General features: G+C 37.2%; 2 protein-coding genes and 1 pseudogene across 2 annotated transcripts; all 3 read left to right on the top strand.

Annotated features, from left to right (window-relative positions):
- The first annotated feature begins 1,597 nt into the window (after positions 1–1,597).
- Positions 1,598–4,234, top strand: LOC122589418 (receptor-like protein kinase FERONIA). The gene has a single exon (XM_043761711.1). The coding sequence runs from the start codon at positions 1,621–1,623 to the stop codon at positions 4,117–4,119; it is 2,499 nt and encodes an 832-aa protein (XP_043617646.1). The 5' UTR covers positions 1,598–1,620; the 3' UTR covers positions 4,120–4,234.
- A 1,546-nt stretch (positions 4,235–5,780) lies between these two features.
- Positions 5,781–7,915, top strand: LOC122588110 (annotated as a pseudogene).
- A 2,512-nt stretch (positions 7,916–10,427) lies between these two features.
- Positions 10,428–11,934, top strand: LOC122588109 (protein ALP1-like). The gene is made up of 4 exons (XM_043760248.1): positions 10,428–10,614; positions 10,710–10,904; positions 10,997–11,332; positions 11,420–11,934. Exons 1-4 carry the CDS (start codon positions 10,428–10,430, stop codon positions 11,932–11,934), a joined length of 1,233 nt encoding a protein of 410 aa, XP_043616183.1.
- The last annotated feature ends 10,162 nt before the right edge of the window (positions 11,935–22,096 follow it).

Raw genomic sequence — 22,096 nt, 5'->3', positions numbered from 1 at the left:
GGGCAGTTTAGTTGGGAGTTTCTCCTCCTATTAGGTATTGAGGGTGAGGAGGCTCTCTAGGCTCTCTAGCGTGGACCCGGTTAAGACAACGTAAGCTAGATCCTCTGTTGCGAGCAAATAATCTACACCTTTAAAAAAAAACTGGGTTCAATTGATTTCGATATAAAACCTAATGCAATGGTATAACTTTTTTTTTTTTGTTGTTTATTTATTTTAATATAATATTTTGAATATTGAATGTTAAGCTGGCATTGTTAGCAAAATATTGTTACTACTAGATTGTGGCTCAAGATATTTTATTACTCGTATATCGATTTAACTAACTTAACCGAATGTTCGGAAAATCGTTACGGAACTATGCTTGAAATTCAGTTATTTGAAATGTACAAACATGAACAGATTTTTTGTCCCTTCATTTATTTTCATTAAAGGTTGGATATTTATTAGTTAAGGTTTGGTTTCCAATGAACACTTGCAAGCCTTTGTTTGTTTTAGTAAGACTTGAGTTTTAATGTTTTGCTATCGGATTAATGATCGGGAACGAAACTCAAGAGCACAAGATTAGTTCTTCTTCTTTTCCTTTCTCGTACGTGTTTCGTCAACTCGACAACTCTAGAGCAACACGTCAATAATTGCTTTCTTCATAGATAATGGTATTGAATGGGTGTACGCCTTAAGAAATGTCCGACTTTTAAGGAACAAGAGCAAGATTTCATACGGGCATAAAACAATTATAGGTGTATTCCCGCATAAACAGCTGCAGGATCAATACTCGAGATCATTGTAATCCCGGTCCTAAAGGCAGAGTTCAATATGCAAGCTATCTACCAGTTCATAAAAATGATGTGATATAGTTTTGAATACTGTTTATGTAAAAGTTTAATGTCCTACTAGTTTTGTGAAGTTTTAGTAACAACCACAGGAAATAAAATTATGGCAGTACCATCTAAATATAATCTCATATTGGGTATGTTTGGCACAAAAGTTTGGAGTTGGGGCTGTAGTTAAGGGCTTGGGGCTGGAGCTTGAGGTTGGGGCTAGGGGCTGGGACTTTTTTTTTAACTCTCTTCATACGAGCTTTTATTTTAAAGACCTTTTGGGGCTTTTAGGAGTTTTTCGAAGCTGGGGCTTTTGATTTTTTATGTTTTATCAAACATGGCTATAATTTTCAAAGGAGCTTATTTTTAAAAGCTAAAGACTTTTAAACCCTTAAAAGCTCCTTGCCAAACAGACCCATATGAAAAGGGGAGGTAATTGCACTCCGCAGCCTATTAGCCATTCAAATGATATTATCCAAATTGGAGTTTTAACTCATTCAAATAGATTTTTTGTGCATGTATACGCATCGATCTCCTTTTTCCACACCAAATTTCAAGTAAACATGTTACTTTCTAATGTCACAACTCATATTTCACAAATTACTAATTAATACACAAATCGACATAATTAGGACCATCCAATTAAGTCTACTCTTGAGTCTTGAAGCAAGCAGACAAGCATTTGTGACCCAGTGATTCCCATTTTATTTTATTTATAAAATGAAAGACCAATTATTAAAAGTTACTAAGTACTCTCCCATTTTATTTTATTTATACATTCTTCCTACTCCTTAAAACCACCATGTTCACCCTCTCTATACCACTATGTACCTTGCTCCTTGTCTATTTCACCGCTGGGGTTGCACAACCAGCTTACAAACCAACAGATCGCATCTTTGTCGACTGTGGTTCATCCACCAATTCCACTTCCAGTTCCAACCAGACATGGGAGGGTGATGAAAAATCCAAATTTGTACCTTCCGACTTCACCACAACTTCCTTTTCATTCAACGCTTCATATCAAGATTCTTCTTACGATAAAATCCCTTATTTGACTGCCCGAATCTTTAACACTTCATCATTCACCTACACTTTTCCAGTGTCTCCAGGGCCCAAATTTCTCCGCCTCCATTTCTATCCAACCAACTACTCCAACCTTGATACGAAAACATCTTTCTTCTCTGTATCATCCAATGGCTACTCTCTTTTAACCAACTTCAGTGCCTTGCTACACGTGTTGTTTCAAAAAGAGACTCTCTGGGATGCAAAACTTGTCAAGGAATTCCTCATCCATGTAAACAATACACAAACACTAAACGTTGTCTTTACACCTTCGCCCAACTCATATGCCTTCATCAATGGTATTGAAATCGTCTCAATGCCCGACGATCTGTATTTTAATAATGCTACTAACCCCAAACCCGTAGGTATGACTACAGGACCCGTTATTGATAACAATACGGCTCTTGAAAATATATACCGGTTAAACATGGGCGAGGGACAAATATCCGGTAAAGATGATACAGGTATGTACCGGTTTTGGGATCAAGATGATAGCTACCTATACGGTGCGAACAACGACGTATACGGTCCAGGGCTTTGGTTGACGCCTTTTAACAAGACTCCGATCACGTACACTCCTGAGACACCGGCTTATACAGCACCTGAGAAAGTTTACCAAACCCAAAGGAGTATGGGCAATTTTTCTTATCTATACAATCTGACTTGGACACTTCCAGTTGATTCTGGGTTTTATTACATGCTCAGGCTCCATTTTTGCAACATCATACCACAGTATACAAAAAGTCATCGAGTGGTTTTCACGATTTTTATTAATAATCAAACTGCTGAAGAGCAAGCTGATCTGTTTGAATGGACCCAAGGTAGCGGATATCCGTTTTTCAAGGATTATGTTGTGTCAGTCAAGAGGACAGATGGCTACCCAAGCAAGCAAGATTTGTGGCTTGCATTGTATCCTTACATAGATTTTTCTGGAGCATCTTTAGATGCTTTTTTGAATGGTTTGGAAGTCTTCAAGCTAAGCTTGCTGGAGAGTCTGTCTGCTCCAAACCCTGATTATGTTTATCAACCCTTAAAACTGAAGGAGAAGAAGAAGACTCCAGGGTATGCCACAATAATTGGAGGTGTAGGGGGAGGATTAGTTTTGCTTATTGTTTTACTTATTCTTTTATGGAAGCATAAGCGTACCCGTAGCAACCATAACCCATTACTTACGTTAGAGGGTTGCCGTCATTTTACACTCAAAGAAGTGAAAGCTGCTACCAATAAGTTTAACGACAATTGTATCATTGGCAATGGAGGATTTGGCAAGGTGTATAGAGGACATATAGACAACTCTACAAAAATTGTAGCAATCAAAAGGCTTAGTCCATCATCAAACCAAGGTTTTCAGGAATTCATAACAGAAATAGAATTGTTGTCTAAAATACGCCATGTCCACCTAGTGTCCCTGATTGGATATTGCGATGAAAATAAAGAGATGATCCTTGTGTACGATTACATGGTGAATGGAACTCTACGAGAACATCTCTACAACACAAACAACCCTCCTTTGCCATGGAAAACACGTCTCAATATTTGCATTGGAGCGGCTAAAGGGTTGCATCATCTCCATTCAACTGAAAAGCATACAATAATTCATCGAGATGTCAAGTCCACAAACATCTTACTTGATGAGAATATGGTTGCTAAAGTGTCTGATTTCGGTTTGTCAAAGATAAGCTCAAATGATCCGTCAGATACACATGTAACCACAATGGTAAAAGGTAGTATCGGGTATATTGATCCAGAATATCGCAAAAGCCAACACCTGAGGCAAAAGTCAGATGTGTACTCGTTTGGGGTGGTTCTGTTTGAAGTGTTGTGTGCAAGACCTGTTATCGATCCATGGGTGAGCGCTGAACAAGTGAGTTTGGCAGAATGGGGCAAGATTTGCTATCAAAGGGGAACACTTATTGAAATAAGTGATCCGAACATAAGTGGTGAGGTTGCAGCAGAGTGTTTAAGGAAGTTCGGAGAGGTTGCATATAGTTGCTTGCATGAGGGAGGGAGTGCACGACCAGCTATGGAGGAGGTCGTTCGTGGACTAGAGTGTGTGTTGCAGCTACAAGTAGTTGCCGAGGAAATGGTCATTGGAAATGTTGGCAAGAAAATTATGTCAGAAAAGCAAAATGGGAAAGAAGATGAGGGAAATGTTGCATTAATTAGCAAAGTGTCACTCAACGATGGTGAATCTAAGGAGTCCCTAGTGATCGAATTATCGACAACTTTAAGTAGTTAATATAAGGATTTAGGCCTTAGGATTCTATTTTCATTGGATAACTTAGTAATATACTGTAACTTGTGAATTTATATATCAAAATTACAATGGTGTCATTACAGTAATCCAAAATTTGGATATATATTATTTTATTATATTTAAATGGCTTCAAGAATGTTATCGTTGCTTTGAATAATAATAAGATAATTGTGTGATGATCCATACATTTTTATTTATGGTAAACAATATTATGTAGACCTCCCTGTATAATTATATATAAAAGTTGCAACTTAGTTATAAAAAATGTAACGAGATTCTGCTAAAACAAATGACTATTTTGATCTGACTTACAGACTTACATCTTCATTTTTGGATGGTGGGGTTGATGTTTTAGAAAAAAACTAATTATACAAAGTCTCTCTTTTTTATCTATTATATTTGTTATATGTTAAACATTTTTTTTCGTTATATTCTCTCATTATTTTTTCTTTATTATATTAGTTGGATCAGAAATTATATGTTTTTATAACTATCTGTTACTTTGTAGAGACGAATAATGCAATGCAACAAATGACAAAAACACAAAGTTTATCTAATTAACTTTCAATGTAGTTATAACGAGTTTGAGGACTTTACAAAGGTGTCGACGTGCTCGTTAAGGATGGTCTAAAATTACTATACATTATCTATGTACGTGGCTAAGAGATACAAAACTTTTAGCTTGCTCAAATGTAATTTTTTGTGAAATTTGCCCTACCTTATTACTCGTATATTTTTGTATAGTTCGTCTTATTTATCATATTCCCATAAATTGAAGCATAGGTTAGAAGGTAATTTAACTATATCATCCTTTGCATTCCATTTCATTTCTCCCCATTAATTAATGAAAGTCAAATAAAGGTCAAGATTGGTTCCTCTTCCTTCCCTTAATTTTTCTTGTTTCGTCAATTTTAGAGCAACGCGTCAAGAATGTACTTTTGTCATACACATAGCGCAGAATGGGAGTACTAGTGTCGGGATTTCACAAAACAATAGCATAATTTCATATATATGACTAAATGAGCTATGAATATATATTATATATATAGATAGATTAATTATAGGTCGATATATATACTCGAGATGATCATGGTAATTCTGGTAGAGACAAAGTATATGAGTATATCAATGGTTAAAAATGCAAACTATATATCTACTTGATCTGAGAAAGTTTTAAATATTACTGCTTATGTACAAGCTAGTTTAATATCCTTCGAGTTTATAATTAGACCTTATTTATCAACCACAGGAAATAAGTTTATAACGATACCACCTAGATATATATAATCTCATATAATGAAATATGAAAGGTGGAGGTCGTTGCATTCCATAACCATTCGATTGATATTATCCAAATCGGACTATTGACTCATTCAAATGGATTTTTGTGCAAATATACACATCTCCCTTTTCCACAGCGGCGTGTAAGTTATGCATGTCATAACTTACCAATAGACAAATCCAAAAAAGGACCACCCAAGAAGACTTTCCAAGTTTACTTTTGAAGCAAGCAGACAAAGATAAATTTGTGACAACTTAATTAGTACGTACCACTATTATTTTATGTAAATGAATAATTAGTAAGAGTTACTCCTCTCTAAGAATTTATCAAGCAATCATACATTCTTATGTGCTACGGACTACGGAGTACTACCTAAAACAAACCATCATGTCCACCCTCACTATACCAATATGTATCTTGCTCCTTCTCTATTTCACGGTCACAATTGCTGCAGAATCATATGATGCGCCAGACCGCATCTTTCTTGACTGTGGTTCATCCTCCCTTTCCACTTCCAGTTCCAACCAGATGTGGGTCGGTGATAAATGTCTCCGCTTTTTACCTTCTGTCGACACTTCCTTATCATTTAATGCTTCATCTCAAGATCCTTCGGTCGCTACAGTTCCTTATTCCACTGCCCGAATCTTTAACACTTCTTCGTTCACCTACACTTTTCCACTGTCTCGAGGTCCCAAATTTCTCCGCCTCTATTTCTGTCCTGCCACCTACTCAACCTTTAATGCAAACCAATCTTTCTTCTCTGTATCGTCCAATGGCTACTCTCTTTTAACCAACTTCAGTGCTTTCCTACATGTCTCATTTCAAGAAAAGACTCGCTCGGATGCAACAATTGTCAAGGAATTCCTTATCCATGTAAACAATGCACAAACGCTAAACGTTGTCTTTACACCATCGCCCAACTCATATGCCTTCATCAATGGTATTGAAATCATTTCAATGCCTGACAATCTGTATTTTAATACTGCTATAAAACCGAAACCCGTTGGTATGATTACAGGACCAATTACTGATAACCAAACAGCTCTTGAAAATACTTAGAGGCTAAACATGGGTGGGCAACGTATATCCGTTAAGTATGATACGGGTATGTACCGGTTTTGGGATCAAGATGATAACTACATATACGGTGCATGGTATGGGGAGACACCTCTTAACACGACTCCGATCACACACACCCCCGAGATACCAAGTTACACAGCACCTGAGCAAGTTTACGAAACCCAACGGAGTACGGGCAAACTGGCTGACCAGTACAACCTGACTTGGAGACTTCCAGTTGATTCTGGGTTTTATTACATGCTCAGGCTCCATTTTTGCAACATCATACAACAATACACAAAACCAGGACAGGTGATTTTTATAATTTTTATTAATAATCAAACAGCTGAAGAGCAAGTTGATCTGTTCGAATGGACCCAAGGGTACCGGGTATCCTTTTTTCAAGGATTATGTTGTGTTTGTCAACCAAATGGATGGCCGCCCAAGCAAGCAAGATTTGTGGCTTGCATTGCATCCTAGCACCAAATCTGAAAGATATTTAGATGCTTATTTGAATGGTTTGGAAGTCTTTAAGATAAGCATGGATGGTAATCTTGGTGCTCCAAACCCTGATTAGGTTTACCCCTCGAAACAGAAATAGAATTGTTGTCTAAAATACGCCATGTCCATCTAGTGTCCCTGATTGGATATTGTGATGAAAATAAAGAGATGATCCTTGTGTACGATTACATGGTGAATGGAACTCTACGAGAACATCTCTACAATACAAACAACCCTCCTTTATCATGGAAAACACGTCTCAATATTTGCATTGGAGCGGCTAAAGGGTGCATCATCTCCACTCAACCGAAAAACATACAATAATTCATCGAGATGTCAAGTCCACAAACATCTTACTAGATGAGAATATGGTTGCTAAAGTGTCTGATTTCGGTTTGTCAAAGACAAGCTCAAATGATCCGTCTAATACACATGTAACCACCGTGGTAAAAGGTAGTATCGGGTATATAGATCCAGAATATCTCAAAAGCCAACACCTGAGGCAAAAGTTGGATGTATACTCGTTTGGGGTGGTTTTGTTTGAAGTGTTGTATGCAAGACCTGTTATCGATCCATGGGTGATCGAGTGCTGAACAAGTGAGTTTGGCAGAATGGGACAAGATTTGCTATCAAAAGAGAACACTTATTGAAATAAGTGATCCAAACATAAGTGGTAAGGTTGCAGCAGAGTGTTTAAGGAAGTTCGGAGAGGTTGTATATAGTTGCTTGCATGAGGAAGGGAGTGCGCGACCAACTATGGAGGAGGTTGTTCATGGACTAGAGTGTGCGTTCGAGCTACAAGTAGCTACCGAGGAAATGGTCATTGGAAGTGTTGGCAAGGAAATTATGCAAGAAAAACATAATGGGAAAGAAGATGATGGAAATGTTGCATTATTCAAAGTGTCAATCAACAATGGTGAATATGAGGAGTCCTAGTAATCGAATTATCGACAACTTTAAGTAGTTAATATAAGGGTTTAGGTCTAATTAGGATTTTATTTTCTTTAAATAACTTGGTAATATACTGTAACTTGTGAATTTCATATATCAAAATCAAAATACAATGATAATCTAAAAGTTGTATATATATATATTTAGTTTATTATATTTACATGGCTTCAAGAATGTTATCGTTGCTTTCAACTATAACAATATAATTGTGTGATGATCCATACATTTTTATTTATGGTAAACAATATGAGTATTATGTGGGTTAAGCATATGGAAGTAAATTTTACATTTTTTCTATTGTGTGAATGTAACTTTCATTTGGTTCATTGTATGTAACTAACCCGTTAAATTTGAACGATTAATGTAAAATTTTTACGTTGACCAATAAAAACCTTCAACGTGGCAGCTCATATGGTGTGCCATGCATGTATACACTTTTACATTAATCGTTCAATTTAGCGGGTTGGTTACATTCAATGAATCAAATGAAAGTTACATTCACACAATAGAAAAAGTGTAAAAGTTACTTACACCCCCAGATACTAAACCCTAATTATATATATAAAGTTGCAAGTTAGTTATAAAAAATTTAACGAGATTCTGGGACTTTTCTGACCTGAGTTACATCTTCATTTTTGGATGGTGGGGTTGATGTTTTAGAAAAAAACTAATTATACCAAGTCTCAACTTTTTTATCTATTTTATTTGTTATATGTATTTTTCTTTATTATATTCTCTCATTATTTTTTCTTTGTTAGTTGGATCAGAGATAATATGTTTTTATAACTATGTAATACTTGTAGAGGCGAATAATGCAATGCAAGAAATGACAAAAACACAAAGTTTATCTAATTAACTTTTAATGTAGTTTACTTAGCGAGTTTAAGGACTTTACAAAGGTGTCGACGTGCACGTTAAGGATGGTCTAAAATTACTATACATTATCTAGCTACGTGGCTAAGAAATACAAAACTTTTATCATCTTGCTCAAATGTAATTTTTTGTGAAGTTTGCCCTACTTTATTACTCATATGTTTTTGTATACTTCGTCTTATTTATCATATTCTTACAAATCGAAGCATAGGTTAGAAGGTAAAGTTAACTATATCAACCTCTCCATTCCTTTCTCCCCATTAATTAATGAAACTACTCAAATTAAATAAAGCACAAGATTGGTTCTTCTTCCTTCCCTTAAATTTTCTTGTTTAGTCAACTTTAGAGCAACGCGTTAAGAAAACGCTTTTGTCGTAGACGACAATGGTGTAATGAATGGGAGTACTAGTACGTGTGTCGGGTGGGCTTTCACAAAACAATAGCAAGATTTCATATATATGAGCTATGAATATATATTATATATAGGTAGATTAATGGGTCGATATATATACTCAAGATAATCATAATCCTGGTCCTGCATTGACAAATTAAGTATATGAATATATCAATGGTTAATTCCAAATGCAAGCTATATACCTACCAGTTCATGGAATCGATCTTACTAAGTTTTGAATAACGTTTATATACAAGTTCAATATCCTACTACTAGCTAGCTAGTTTAGACCTTATTTATATACAAGTTCATGGAATTGATGATCTTACTGAGTTTTGAATAATGTTTATATACAAGTTCAATATCCTACTAGCTAGCTAGTTTAGACCTTATTTATCAATCACAGGGAAGAAACTTTATAACGATATCACCTAGATGTATATTATCTCATATTATGAAAGGCGGGGGTCGTTCCACTCCGTAACCATTCAATTGATATTTATCCAAATTGGACTTTTGAGTTGTTCAAATGGATTTCAGTGCATGTATAATTGTATAAAAGAATCTACTTTTTCCACACCAAATATCAAGTTATAAGAATGTCATTTTTGATGTCACAACTCATGCATGCACTAATATTACACAAGTCACAAATCCACATAAGGACCACCCAAGAAGACTTTCCAAATCTACTGAGCATTTGTGACAAGTTAATTACTACCATTAATATTCAAGTACAGTATTATTCATGGAACACTAAATATTAAGAATAATACTCCTTTTTAAGGACTCAAAGTTATCATACTTCATTGCTACTAGCTCCTTAACCATCATGTTCACCCTATCTATTACATTATGTACCTTGCTCCTCCTCCATTTTAGACTGTCCGGAATAGCCCGTTCCCTCTCTTGGAAACCGTTCGGAACGCCCGGGAACTCCCCCGGAACGCCTCCTCTTGGCCCCGGGGGTGTTCCACTTACTGAAAAAGCGTGCCCCTTTGGTTTTGTAACGTGTCCGAAATGGTGTTTGCTAGTGGGCATATAGCCGTTTCTCCCTTGGAATAAAAAAAATATTATTATTAGTATTTTTTTTATAACATTTCACCTTATATATATATACATACACATATTCTTACATAACTAAACAACCATCTACCTATCTATCTTCATTCTTTCTTCAAATTTTCTTTAAAAAAAATACATACACATATTCTCTTATAAAATCACCATATGGATTCCGATGATTCATCTGGATCTTCATCTGGATCTTCTAACGGTCACGACAATTACGCAGATCGTTTCCAGGCTATACTACAACGAGCTGCCCAAGTAGTTCAAAGGCGTCTTGCTGACCAACCTGACGTAGTCATTCACCGAACGGTTCCAGTTGACCGTAATCGTATTGAAGCACATGCGTGTTTGATGCATGACTACTTCAATGATCAACCGCGATACAACACGAGACTTTTCAGAAAAAGGTTTCGTATGACAAAACCTTTATTTATGTGGTAGTCGGTGATTTGGAGGCTAGGTACCCATATTTTCAGACGAGATATGACCGGGCTGGGAGAAAAGGGTTCGCCGGGGTACAGAAGTGTACATCTGCAATTCGCCAATTGGCATACGGCGTGAATAGTGATTTCCTTGACGAGTATTTGCAGATGTCTAAGCGAACTTCAAGGGAAGCATGTCTAAAATTTTGTATCGGTAATATTTTTTACAGTATATATATATAATTATTTATATTATATATATATTATTTACAGAGTATTTTATACTTTTATATATATCATTCAAAGGTATACGGGAAATTTATGGGCCAACATACCTACGGAGACCAACTCCGACCGATCTGCATCGTATGTACAATGTCTATGAACAACTTCTTGGTTTTTCCGGTATGATTGGTAGTATTGATTGTATGGATTGGCCATGGGAGTTGTGTCCGGCGGCTTGGCAAGGTACTTACACTAGCGGTCATGTGGGTAGACCGTCATTGATATTGCAGGCTGTAGCATCCAACGATCTATGGATTTGGAATGCTTATTTTGGACAACAAGGTTTGCACAATGATATCAATGTGTTTGAAGCATCGCCGATTCTTGTGGAGATTATTAATGGCTTGGCACCTAGTGGTAAAAGTTTAATGATAAAAGTTTAATTAAAATGTGTAATTGTAAATATTAATTTATTATTGAGTCAATTTTTGTATGTTTTAATAGTATTTGCAGTTCCGTTTTCGGCAAACAGAAACCATTACGAGAAGGGCTACTATTTGGGCAACGACATCTATCCTGAATATGCTACGTTTGTGAAGACGTTTTCCGACCCGATTGATGAAAAAAGAAGACTTTTTAAGAAAAAACAAGAGTCGGCACGAAAGGGTATTGAACGGGCTTTCGGTGTGCTTAAAAAACGATGGAAGGTTCTAAAACATCCGGCGCTATATTGGGAGAAAAAATCAATTCAGGATGTTTGTTATGCTTGTATCATATTACATAATATGATTCTGGAAGACGAAGGGAAAGCCGTGTGCCAAGACTACAACGCTCAAGAAACGAGCCTAAATCCCGCATATTGGAATCAACAAACTCCAATGGAAGTTCGGAACCAAAATCTGCGTACCGTTAGAAACCGAGAAACCCACAACATGCTAACGGCAGATTTGGTTGACCATATTTGGGCGAACACACCACATGACTTCGAGCCTCCAGCCGATCCCTTCGCCGATCTTTGAGATTATGTTAGCACTGACGATGACGACTCTGATTAGTTTTATATATTTTTTATGTAATGTTTTTTACTGTAATGTTTTTTTTAATAAAATTTAGTATGTTTTATATAATTTTGTTTTAAATCAAAAAAAATAAAATAAAATTAGGGAATGTCCTTTGAGGCATTCCTCCACCCAAGGGAATGGGGGGAATGCCCCAAATGATTGGAGAGTGTCATGTGTCTTGTTTTGAATGGAAGAGAGGCATTCCCACAATGGGCTACTCCTAGTAGTCTTACCGCCACAGTTGCACAACCAGCATACAAACCGACAGATCGTATCTTTCTCGACTGTGGTTCATCCACGAATTCCACTTCCAGTTCCAACCAGGCATGGGAGGGTGATGAAATTTCCAAATTTGTACCTTCCGACTTCACCACCACTTCCTTTTCACTTACAGCTTCATCTCAAGATCCTTCTGTCGATACAATCCCTTATTCAAACAATCATACATTCTTCCTCGATGGAAAACACGTCTCAGTATTTGCATTGGAGCCGCTAAAGGGTTGCATTATCTCCACCCAGCCGAAAAACATACAATAATTCATCGAGATGTCAAGTCCACAAACATCTTACTCGATGAGAATATGGTTGCTAAAGTGTCTGATTTCGGTTTGTCAAAGAAAAGCTCAAATGATCCGTCTAATACACATGTAACCACCGTGGTAAAAGGTAGTATCGGGTATATAGATCCAGAATATCTCAAAAGCCAACACCTGAGGCAAAAGTTGGATGTGTACTCGTTTGGGGTGGTTTTGTTTGAAGTGTTGTGTGCAAGACCTGTTATCGATCCATGGGTGATCGAGTGCTGAACAAGTGAGTTTGGCAGAATGGGGCAAGATTTGCTATTGATGACGTACCCACCCAAATGCAATCACGCAGGGTACGATCGAAGGGTACGTATCGCTCTCGGTAAACAAGGAAAGGATCTGCATTTATCAAGATTCCTATATTCTAGGAAAGAAGATCAAATCAAATCCCTTATTCTTAGAAGAGATATGCACGGCCCGATTAAATCTATTCAAACCCTACTTGGGGAATAAGTCACGAACCCCCTATAAATAGGGGGAAGGATGGCTAGGTCGAGATATAATCTCACACACACATACTTTCTTGGCGTACAAAAGGTTCTCAAACCTTACCGGAAGGGAATCGCCAACGAACAACCACAAACACCCTCATTCCTCCTGTCTAGACTAACGGATTGGCTGTACAAACAATTGGCGCCATCCGCGGAACATTGTCCGAACAAGAAAATCTACAAAATTTTTGTTTTCCCAAACCCTAAAAACCTAGAATCATGAGCGAGGAAAATAGGCCGCCACCTGGTTTCGGTGGAGAAAGAATAGATCTAAATCGAAATCAAGATGGCACACCCATAACACCTTCAACAACAGGGGCAACCTATGCCTCCACATCAGCCCAACCCCCGCTCAACGATGCATATATAAGGCAAAACTATACCAGCATCTTGAGCACTCTGAGACGTCTTCAAGACACAGGAGAATTGGCAGGAAGGGCAATCAACTTCGATGAAGAATACGATGAGTATGACGGCGACACACCGCCAAGCGGTAGGTGAAGGCAACTGCACGATCCTCGATCGAGAGTCCAAAGGCCAAACAATGCAGCAGGATTGCAGAACAATACTCAAAATCCAAACAAACTGGGGCCTAACACCCAGGGTCAAACAAACTCGGGGTCAAACACCCAGAGTCATATCAACCTGGGGCCTAACACCCAGGGTCAAACAAACTCGGGGTCAAACACCCAGAGTCATATCAACCTGTGGCCTAACACCCAGGGTCAAACAAACTCGGGGTCAAACACCCATAGTCATATCAACCTGGGCCCAAGCACCCAGGGGCAGATCAACCCAGGTTCAAACAACCATAACAATCAAAGTTTTGCACAAGGAGTATCGAACTCAGGACAACAACATAATGCACCAGGATACGTACACCATACGTAGTGTACCAATATCCCCCAGTACTCGACAAATTCACTCCCACAATATCAGGCACAAGGAATCGGTAATCAGGGTTACTCCAATCAGGGGGGATTTTCCCAACACCCCCCCAAACACAGGTCAGGGGATGAACACATCAGGGTACTAGCAGAATTCACAAAACCAATTCAACCAAAGTTTCCTGACTAATACACAGGCACTCAACATTCCTAGGGTGCAAAATTACGCCTAGGGTTATGCTCAAGCCTACGGACCCCAAGCGATTCAGACCACTCCGCAGGTGCAGACAGGGAATCCCCAAAACCTACAAGGACTTCAAATGGCGGGACAAGCCCCAGGAGCGCACTATCATCATACAGGACCACAACCAGGTCAGGATTACAATTATCATTATAATTCGGGGGCATATAACCAAGGGTATGGGCAATACTATCAGTCTGGGGGACCAAACTTCCACACCTACGGCACAAATGCCTGGGATACAAACACATACCAAACTCCACAGTCATATCAACAAAACACACCCAGACCATTTACTCTTAGCAGGATCCCAGCAAAATCACCATTTACAGAATGTATAAAAAATCACCCACTGCCAGCAATCATGAAATACCCAACACACCTAGGGACATACAATGGCAAAGACGATCCAGATGATTTCCTACAAAAATTTGAAGGGACAGCAGAAATGAAAAACTGGGTCAAACCAGTGGCGTGTAAAGCATTCAGAATGGGGTTAACAAGTGACGTAAGAGAATGGCTGGGTAGTCTGACAAAAGGATTGTGAGTCCCTCGATAGCTATAGATCGCTCTCGAGATCGTCTATGATTATGTCGTGAGTGCGGAATCCTCACGAGATAACTAGTTTGATTAGTAAACTGGTATATCGCTAATTATCAAGTAAATAATCAGCCGTATTATGCTATCTTCGTTTCTATAAGATATAGAACGAACTTAGGTGTCTGGTGTACTTGTATGTCGAACGTAATCATTATTTTAGAGTATTCATTCGTATATATATGTTTTGAGTCGAATTGGGCTTGCTGGGCTTTGTTCTTACGAACTTAGCTGCCCAGCCCATGTAACGAAGTTAATCTTCGTTTGTACCAAACGAAGTTTATCTTCGTTTGCCTCTAACGAAGATATACCTTATCTTCGTTAGATACAAGACTTAGTTATATTCCTAAGTATTTCATCTTAAGGAATCCTAACACATATTATGTTTGTACTTGTATATTACACAACAAACATCATACATAACACACATATATATAACACCAAAACATGTAATCGATCATTACCATAACATAAAGTCCATAATCTATCAATTACATATATAGATACGACATAAATTAACATAATTTCTCAATCTAAACGACATATCAAATCTAAGTTGCTGTTGTCACATCAACGTACATCAACAAACTCCCCCTTGACAGCAGCACCTTCGATTTCTTAGTCTTCAAAATCTGATCATTCATCAAACAACAATCTTTTGCTATTTGCATGAATATCTTCATGTAAGCATAGCTGAAGTATCTTACGATATCTACTTTCTTCATGCTTCCAAAATGGCAAAAACGAACACTCTGTATCGTACAGCTTTCTCAGATCATTTCTCGAGAAGTTCACAAGCTGCATCGGATCATAAACTCTTCTCAACAAAATCTGCTTCTTTGAATCTGCATACATCTTGGCTTTACCAGAATTTCGATCAATTTCCCAATTATCCGTCTTGTCCAAGACATCTTGTGCATTTCTTGGCAGGGACCTTGATCATGCATTTAATATCATGTTGAACAAACTCAACTGTTTTATCTGGTTTGACCACTCTTTTCTTCGATCTTGGCTCGATCTTAAACTGTGGTTTATCAGAATCTTTCATATTCTTCCTTAACCAGAAATCTTTTCTGAGATTCTTACCAACCACATCAGCTAAGCCATCATCGCTTGGATTGATAATCCAGTTATTTCCAAGCTCATGTAAATCTTCTTCACACAAACTTCTGAAATGTCTCTCACACCATGCTAAGTACTGACAACCCTCTGGTCTTTTAAGCACAAACAACTTCAATTCATCATCATAAAACCAACTCCAGATGATTGTCTTGTACTTTGCAGCATCTTTATCTGAGATATGAGTCCAATACAAATTCGGTTTCTACGTTTCCCTATGTACTATCCAATCATTTACTCTTTTCTCGGGAACACGTCGATCAACAATATGTAATGAATCATCATCTCTGAGAGAAACTGGAAAATCATTTGAATTGAATGGTTTTGTCACATTAATCTCATATTCAGATGGAATCGACACATCACCATTCTTAGCATACACAACAAAATGTAGAACTTGAGTTAGGCTGCTGAATGGGACTTGAAGCATTCTTTCTCTAACATCTGATCTCTGCTGATCCAGCACTCTATTCTCATCAATCAACGAATCTTCAGGAATTGAGTCCCATACTTCGTCAAACCCATAAGGCTTCTTGAATATATCTAGATTTGGTTCAGGGACAAATTCGCCTTCCTCGAGCTCATCACCATCAAAGAGTAAATCTGTATAATCTGGATCATCTATTTAAATTTACACAAAATGAACACCAGAATAAAAGAATAATCATGATAATTATAATAAAGATGAAATGTACTTGTATTAAAATAAGATAAATTACATTTTCATTACATAAAATGTCATAACTTATAACACACAATCAATTATACATTATATCTAACAATCTTTATCATAGACAAAATTAGAAACCTGAATCACGAGGAGCACCAGAAGGACCAGCACCAGAACCAGAAGCACCTTGCTGAGAAGTATCACCTCCTGTCTCCCCCTCGATCGCTGCACCCTTTCCTCTATCTTCAACTGGGCGAGAAACATTCCTTTCAGCAGCATTATTAGCATCATCATCATCATTCTGACGTCGTGGTTGAACCGCTGAAAATCTGCAAACTTCTTCAGGAACTTCTCCCCCTTGATTCTTGACCCAGTTGATCAAAAAGGTTAAGGCAGCACGAGTAGCAGTGAGATCTGACTCCAAAGTGCGAACTCTGGTCTCCAAAAGATCAACTCGATGACCAAGAACAGGAGCAACAGCAGCAGTCGGTCTTGGAGGATCAGGCATTGCTACAGAAGAAGCTTCAACAACACGTCAACGCTTAATTCTGGTATATTGAAGATCAATACTCCCTTGCCTCTTCACTGGAGTAACCGAACTTGCTCTGTTCATAGGGTCGTCCATATCTTCAAAGATTTCTCTCAATTCAGAATCATGCTGAGCTGCAACATCAGGATCAATCTCAGCAGCAGGAATTGAGTTAGCGGAATCTGAAATTGCTGGAACAGCGTGACAAGCTTTGCTTCTGCGTTCTCTATGAAACAAAACACCCGCTTGATCAAACGACTGATGCGAATGATCGCTTTCAGAAGCAGCCGCAATATCATGAATCATCTTAGTTCGACGTTCAGCAGCAGCAGAATCATCTGTGTCTGTCGCAGTTGTAGCAGCAGAACCGTCGGAACTAGCAACATCATCATCATCATTTCCAACATCCGAACCAGTAGACTCATCCCAGAACTCTCAACACCATCAACAGAACTCGCTGAAGAACCAGAATCAGAATCGTCATCAGCAGCATCCACAAACATATCATTCTCAAGACGAGATTGATAGTTTGGATTAATCAGGTGACCAAAAAGTGGTGGATCATGGAGACCAGCCACATTACTCGTATTTGCCTCTAGATCAGCAAAAAGACGCGAAGGCCAAGCATGAAGAACGTAGCGAGGACCTTGGTCATATTCTAAGTCTGGACAAAAATGTCTAACTATAGCCATCACAAATCGAGGATACAGAAGAAATCGCTTTCTCCCCCTAGCATTAATCTGATCAACAAACTCTTGATAAAAATATCGGGAGAAAGGATAAGGGCGATTATATACCAAAGCAACCATCTGCGACGCAATCTGTGCAGATAGTTGATCAAAGCCAGCCTTGCGATTGCTCAAACAGACGAGCAATGCATACGCCAGATACCTCCATCTTCCCTGAAAACCACTCTTGTCAAAAGGAAGTTTGACCTGGCCAACAAATCCCATTCTCTGAAAGCAGCGAAGAAGGAGATCGAACTCGTAAGTCATTTCAACATCTTCCTCTTCTTCTACGTCTGGTTCTGCTCCTAGATGCAAAATAGTGCGGAGCGACTCAGCATTGAAATCAAATGTTGTGCCTTCAACAGTTGCTCTTACAAAACTTTGGCCATCAACCATGACTTCATGAGCAGTGGACTAGAAAGAATCAATATACAGCTTAATCAGTCTCGGCGAATCACAAAAAGCAAAAGATAATCGCGAGCGAGCAATGTAGTTGAACATTTCATGAAAATGTTCGCAATTATGCTGATCTGGATCTAGGTTCAGGGCAAGATTGTGCTTTTTCACAAATTGACGAGGAGCGAGAGCCATTTCTGCAAAACCAATCACAATATCGAAACAAATATAAATAATCAGGATAAATGGATTGCAGAATTGAAAAACTCTAATTTGAAAAAACCCTAATGTGAAAAACCCTAATGTGAAAAACCCTAATCCTTAATTTCGCAAAACAAGTCTGAACGAAGATAACCAATAAATTCGTTAAGTATACAGAACGAAGATAGAAGCTAAATTCGTAAGTAATAACTAAACGAAAATAGGTCTTAAGTTCGTAAGAATTAAACCTAAATTAACACCTAACGAAGTTTAAGTTCGTTAAGACTAAACTGTACATGCAAGTTCGTAAGTTATAAAACTTATCTTCTAAGTTCGTAACCTATAAACGAAGTCTAAGTTCGTTTGAATAAACCTAAGAGTGTTAAGCTAAATTCGTTCCTCATCAACTTGGGTGTAAGTTCGTAAGGCATAAAAGTAACTGCGTTTCTACCCAAGTTAAATTCGTTCAATTCAAAATCTAAGTCCATGTGCACACATCTAAATTCGTTTTGAACTAAAGTCTAAATTCGTTCACCCAAATCTAAATTCGTTTGATCAAACCAGGTGAATGATTACAAGAATTTTATAAACATAATCAACACAAATCAAATCGAAGATACATGGAAACCTAAAGCATATTCGTGAATGAAAAGAACATTAAAAACTTACTTTGATCTCAGTTTGGACAATGAATCAAGAAAACGAATTAAAGTGATAGAAAAGAAAAAAGTTTGTGTTTTAGGGTTTTGCTCGAAAATGAGAGTATTTTTCGTTTGATAAAGAAATAACGAAGAAAAACCCCTTTATATATGGAACTAACAATGGGCCAACTATGGGTCGGGCATAACTTCACAAACGAAGTTAGCCAAACGAAGATAAACTTCGTTTGAACAAAGTTGTGTCGAACGAAGATAGCAGTTATCTTCGTAAGAACAAATTTGAAAATCTTCCGTAGTTCAGCAAAAATTTCAGAGTTTCATCCAAGCAATCTTCCAAAACACAACCCTTTATTACAATCTGTACATAGCAAAAACTCGTTAGATAGCAACCTGTTCATGCCTTGTACTAAAAACTGGCTTAGCACCCAAATTCATAATCATAATGTAAGTAGATAACCGAACATTATAATCTTGAATGAAAACCCATGGTTTAAACGCTATCCTGAAAATAATCAATTTAAATATGAACCTCATTACCAATATGATTATGACACCGAGAACTTCCTTGGATCATAGATATGCATGACAGCAAACCATCTTGAAACACTTAAGTCCCATACTAAATGTCGTCGACAAAACTTAACAAACAATGAACTATCCAACAAAAATTCACTGAAGAACTTAGTAAAGTTTCCAAAAGTATGTCATAAATCACAGCATGAAATTCAAAGGAAACTAATATCAAATTTGATTATTTTCATTAAATACATGAATCATAAATAAATAACCATTTCAAAAACCAGTTCATGTAGTCATCCTTCACATGCTCTAATCTGCATCACAAATATTATCACTACACACCAAGGATCTTATGGTAATGATATCATCCATGTAAATAACAATGCAGTAACAGAAGTCAGCATTCCAACGTTATCTTCTTAACCTGAACACTGCACACTTACCACAGAACTCATCAACGCATTGAGAACAAAACAGTATAATGCAGAAAATTCAAGTTACAATCATACTCAATCAGGGTTAACAAATATGAAATAACTAAAAAATCTAACAAAAGATCAAGGGAAGTCATTTCTTGTCAAACCCTAAAATGTCACCACACAAATTTAAACAAACCGATTAATAATTTGGTGACAAGTGAAAAGCATGAGATTTCAAATGACTTTGACATTTCACATTACACTTGAAAAGATCTTTTTCTAAACTTTAAACAAATTAATGTCCATATTAGAAAATCTTCTTTGTGAACAATCTACACAACCTCATAAAAAATTCACATGAAGGAATTCAGCAAAAATATACTCAGAATTTGAATAGGATCTCTCGTGCAATAAGAACTTATAAAAATACTATTTTGACTCAATTAAAAAGAAAAATAACACAGAATAAAAATTGCAGAATAATAAACTAATCTAAATTCTAATTAACTAGACTTTATACATTATTCACATTAAGCATGATTACTGCTGATTAGATCAGTATAGCATGTTACATAAGCCTGCGAGTGAGAAATAATTCTCTTATTATAAGTTCTGAACCGTGACCCAACAGCGATTACCGGTATGTTTGTCCTCTTAAACACTCGGTACATCCAGTTTCCATTGAATTATGACACTTTCGACATACCCTGGCCAAGGACAGTCACCATGTAACCCGAGTAGTCTAATATGTCATTTGAACAGTTTGCGAACTTATGTAACCCACATTCAGATATACTTTCGTAATCGATACAAGCACTAAGATAAAAATATTCAATATATTCAAGAACATCCTTAACCAATCATGAGACACTTTGTGGATAACTGAATTGAATTACTTTGTGATTTCACATATATGCTTCTGCATTTCATGATTTATAAGGAACCCGTGATTTTCTATGAGATCCATGTAGCGAACTTTCTGACAACCTATCCCAAGTTGGAAGCTTTAGGTAGACTAGGTATACAAAGATACCCGAGGACATACTTGTCCGAATCTCAAAGACCACATTAGCCCCTTAATTGCATATAATGATTTGCATAACAATATCACATTTACTTTTATGTTCATGATTGGTAGAGGTCCGTGCCTATTCATTGAACAAATCTTATAGTAATGCTAGATCGTTCACAAAATTTAAGGACTAGATCAATTCATTACTGAAAAGCAAGCAATCCCAGCCATATATCTGAATATGTTTCCCACAAGAACATTATATAATTTAAGTTCAGATTGAAGGAAACCTTGGTATCTTGTGTCTACCGATATATCCCAAATTGTAATCACTGAACTAAGCAGTTATATTACGATTAAGCAGGCTTAAAAGCTAAAGTATCGTCACTTCTACTCATTTAGCGCAGTAACCTTACTTTATTCATATTTTTTTTTATTTATTTTTTTAATGTTTTGAATTTTCTTGACACTAGATATATACAAACTTATACTAAGACAACTCTTTTGTATTTTTATGACACTATCTATGTACAACTTATACTACAAAGACACGAAAAATACATTTAAGTTCTTTGAGAGAAACTACTCGGCATTCTTCATACCATTGAGTTGAAATAACAACTCAAGACGAGGTCCATCAAAAGCTTTAGTGTATAAATCAGCAAGATTATCATCAGTAATAACCTTTTCTAAATGAATAAGCTTTTCTCAAAACAGTCACGTATGAAATGATACTTTATATCTATGTGCTTGGTGACTTTAAAGTTTTTCGGATTCTTGGTAATATCTATGGCAGACTTATTATCAATACAAATAGGAGTATTAGAGATATTCATACCATAATCGCGCAGTTGTTGCTGTATCCAAAGCACCTGAGAACAGCAATATCCAGCAGCAATGTACTCTGCTTCACAGGATGACTGTGCAATAGATGTCTGCTTTTTGCACTGCCACGATACAATTCTCCCCCCTAAAAGCTGACATCCCACCCAGATGCAATCACGCAGGGTACGATCGACGGGTACGTATCACTCTCGGTAAACAAGGAAAGGATCTGCATTTATCAAG

Source organism: Erigeron canadensis, chromosome 2, assembly GCF_010389155.1.
Source record: "Erigeron canadensis isolate Cc75 chromosome 2, C_canadensis_v1, whole genome shotgun sequence".
Taxonomy (NCBI): Eukaryota; Viridiplantae; Streptophyta; class Magnoliopsida; order Asterales; family Asteraceae; genus Erigeron; species Erigeron canadensis.
This window is presented reverse-complemented; position numbering and strand designations above follow the sequence as displayed.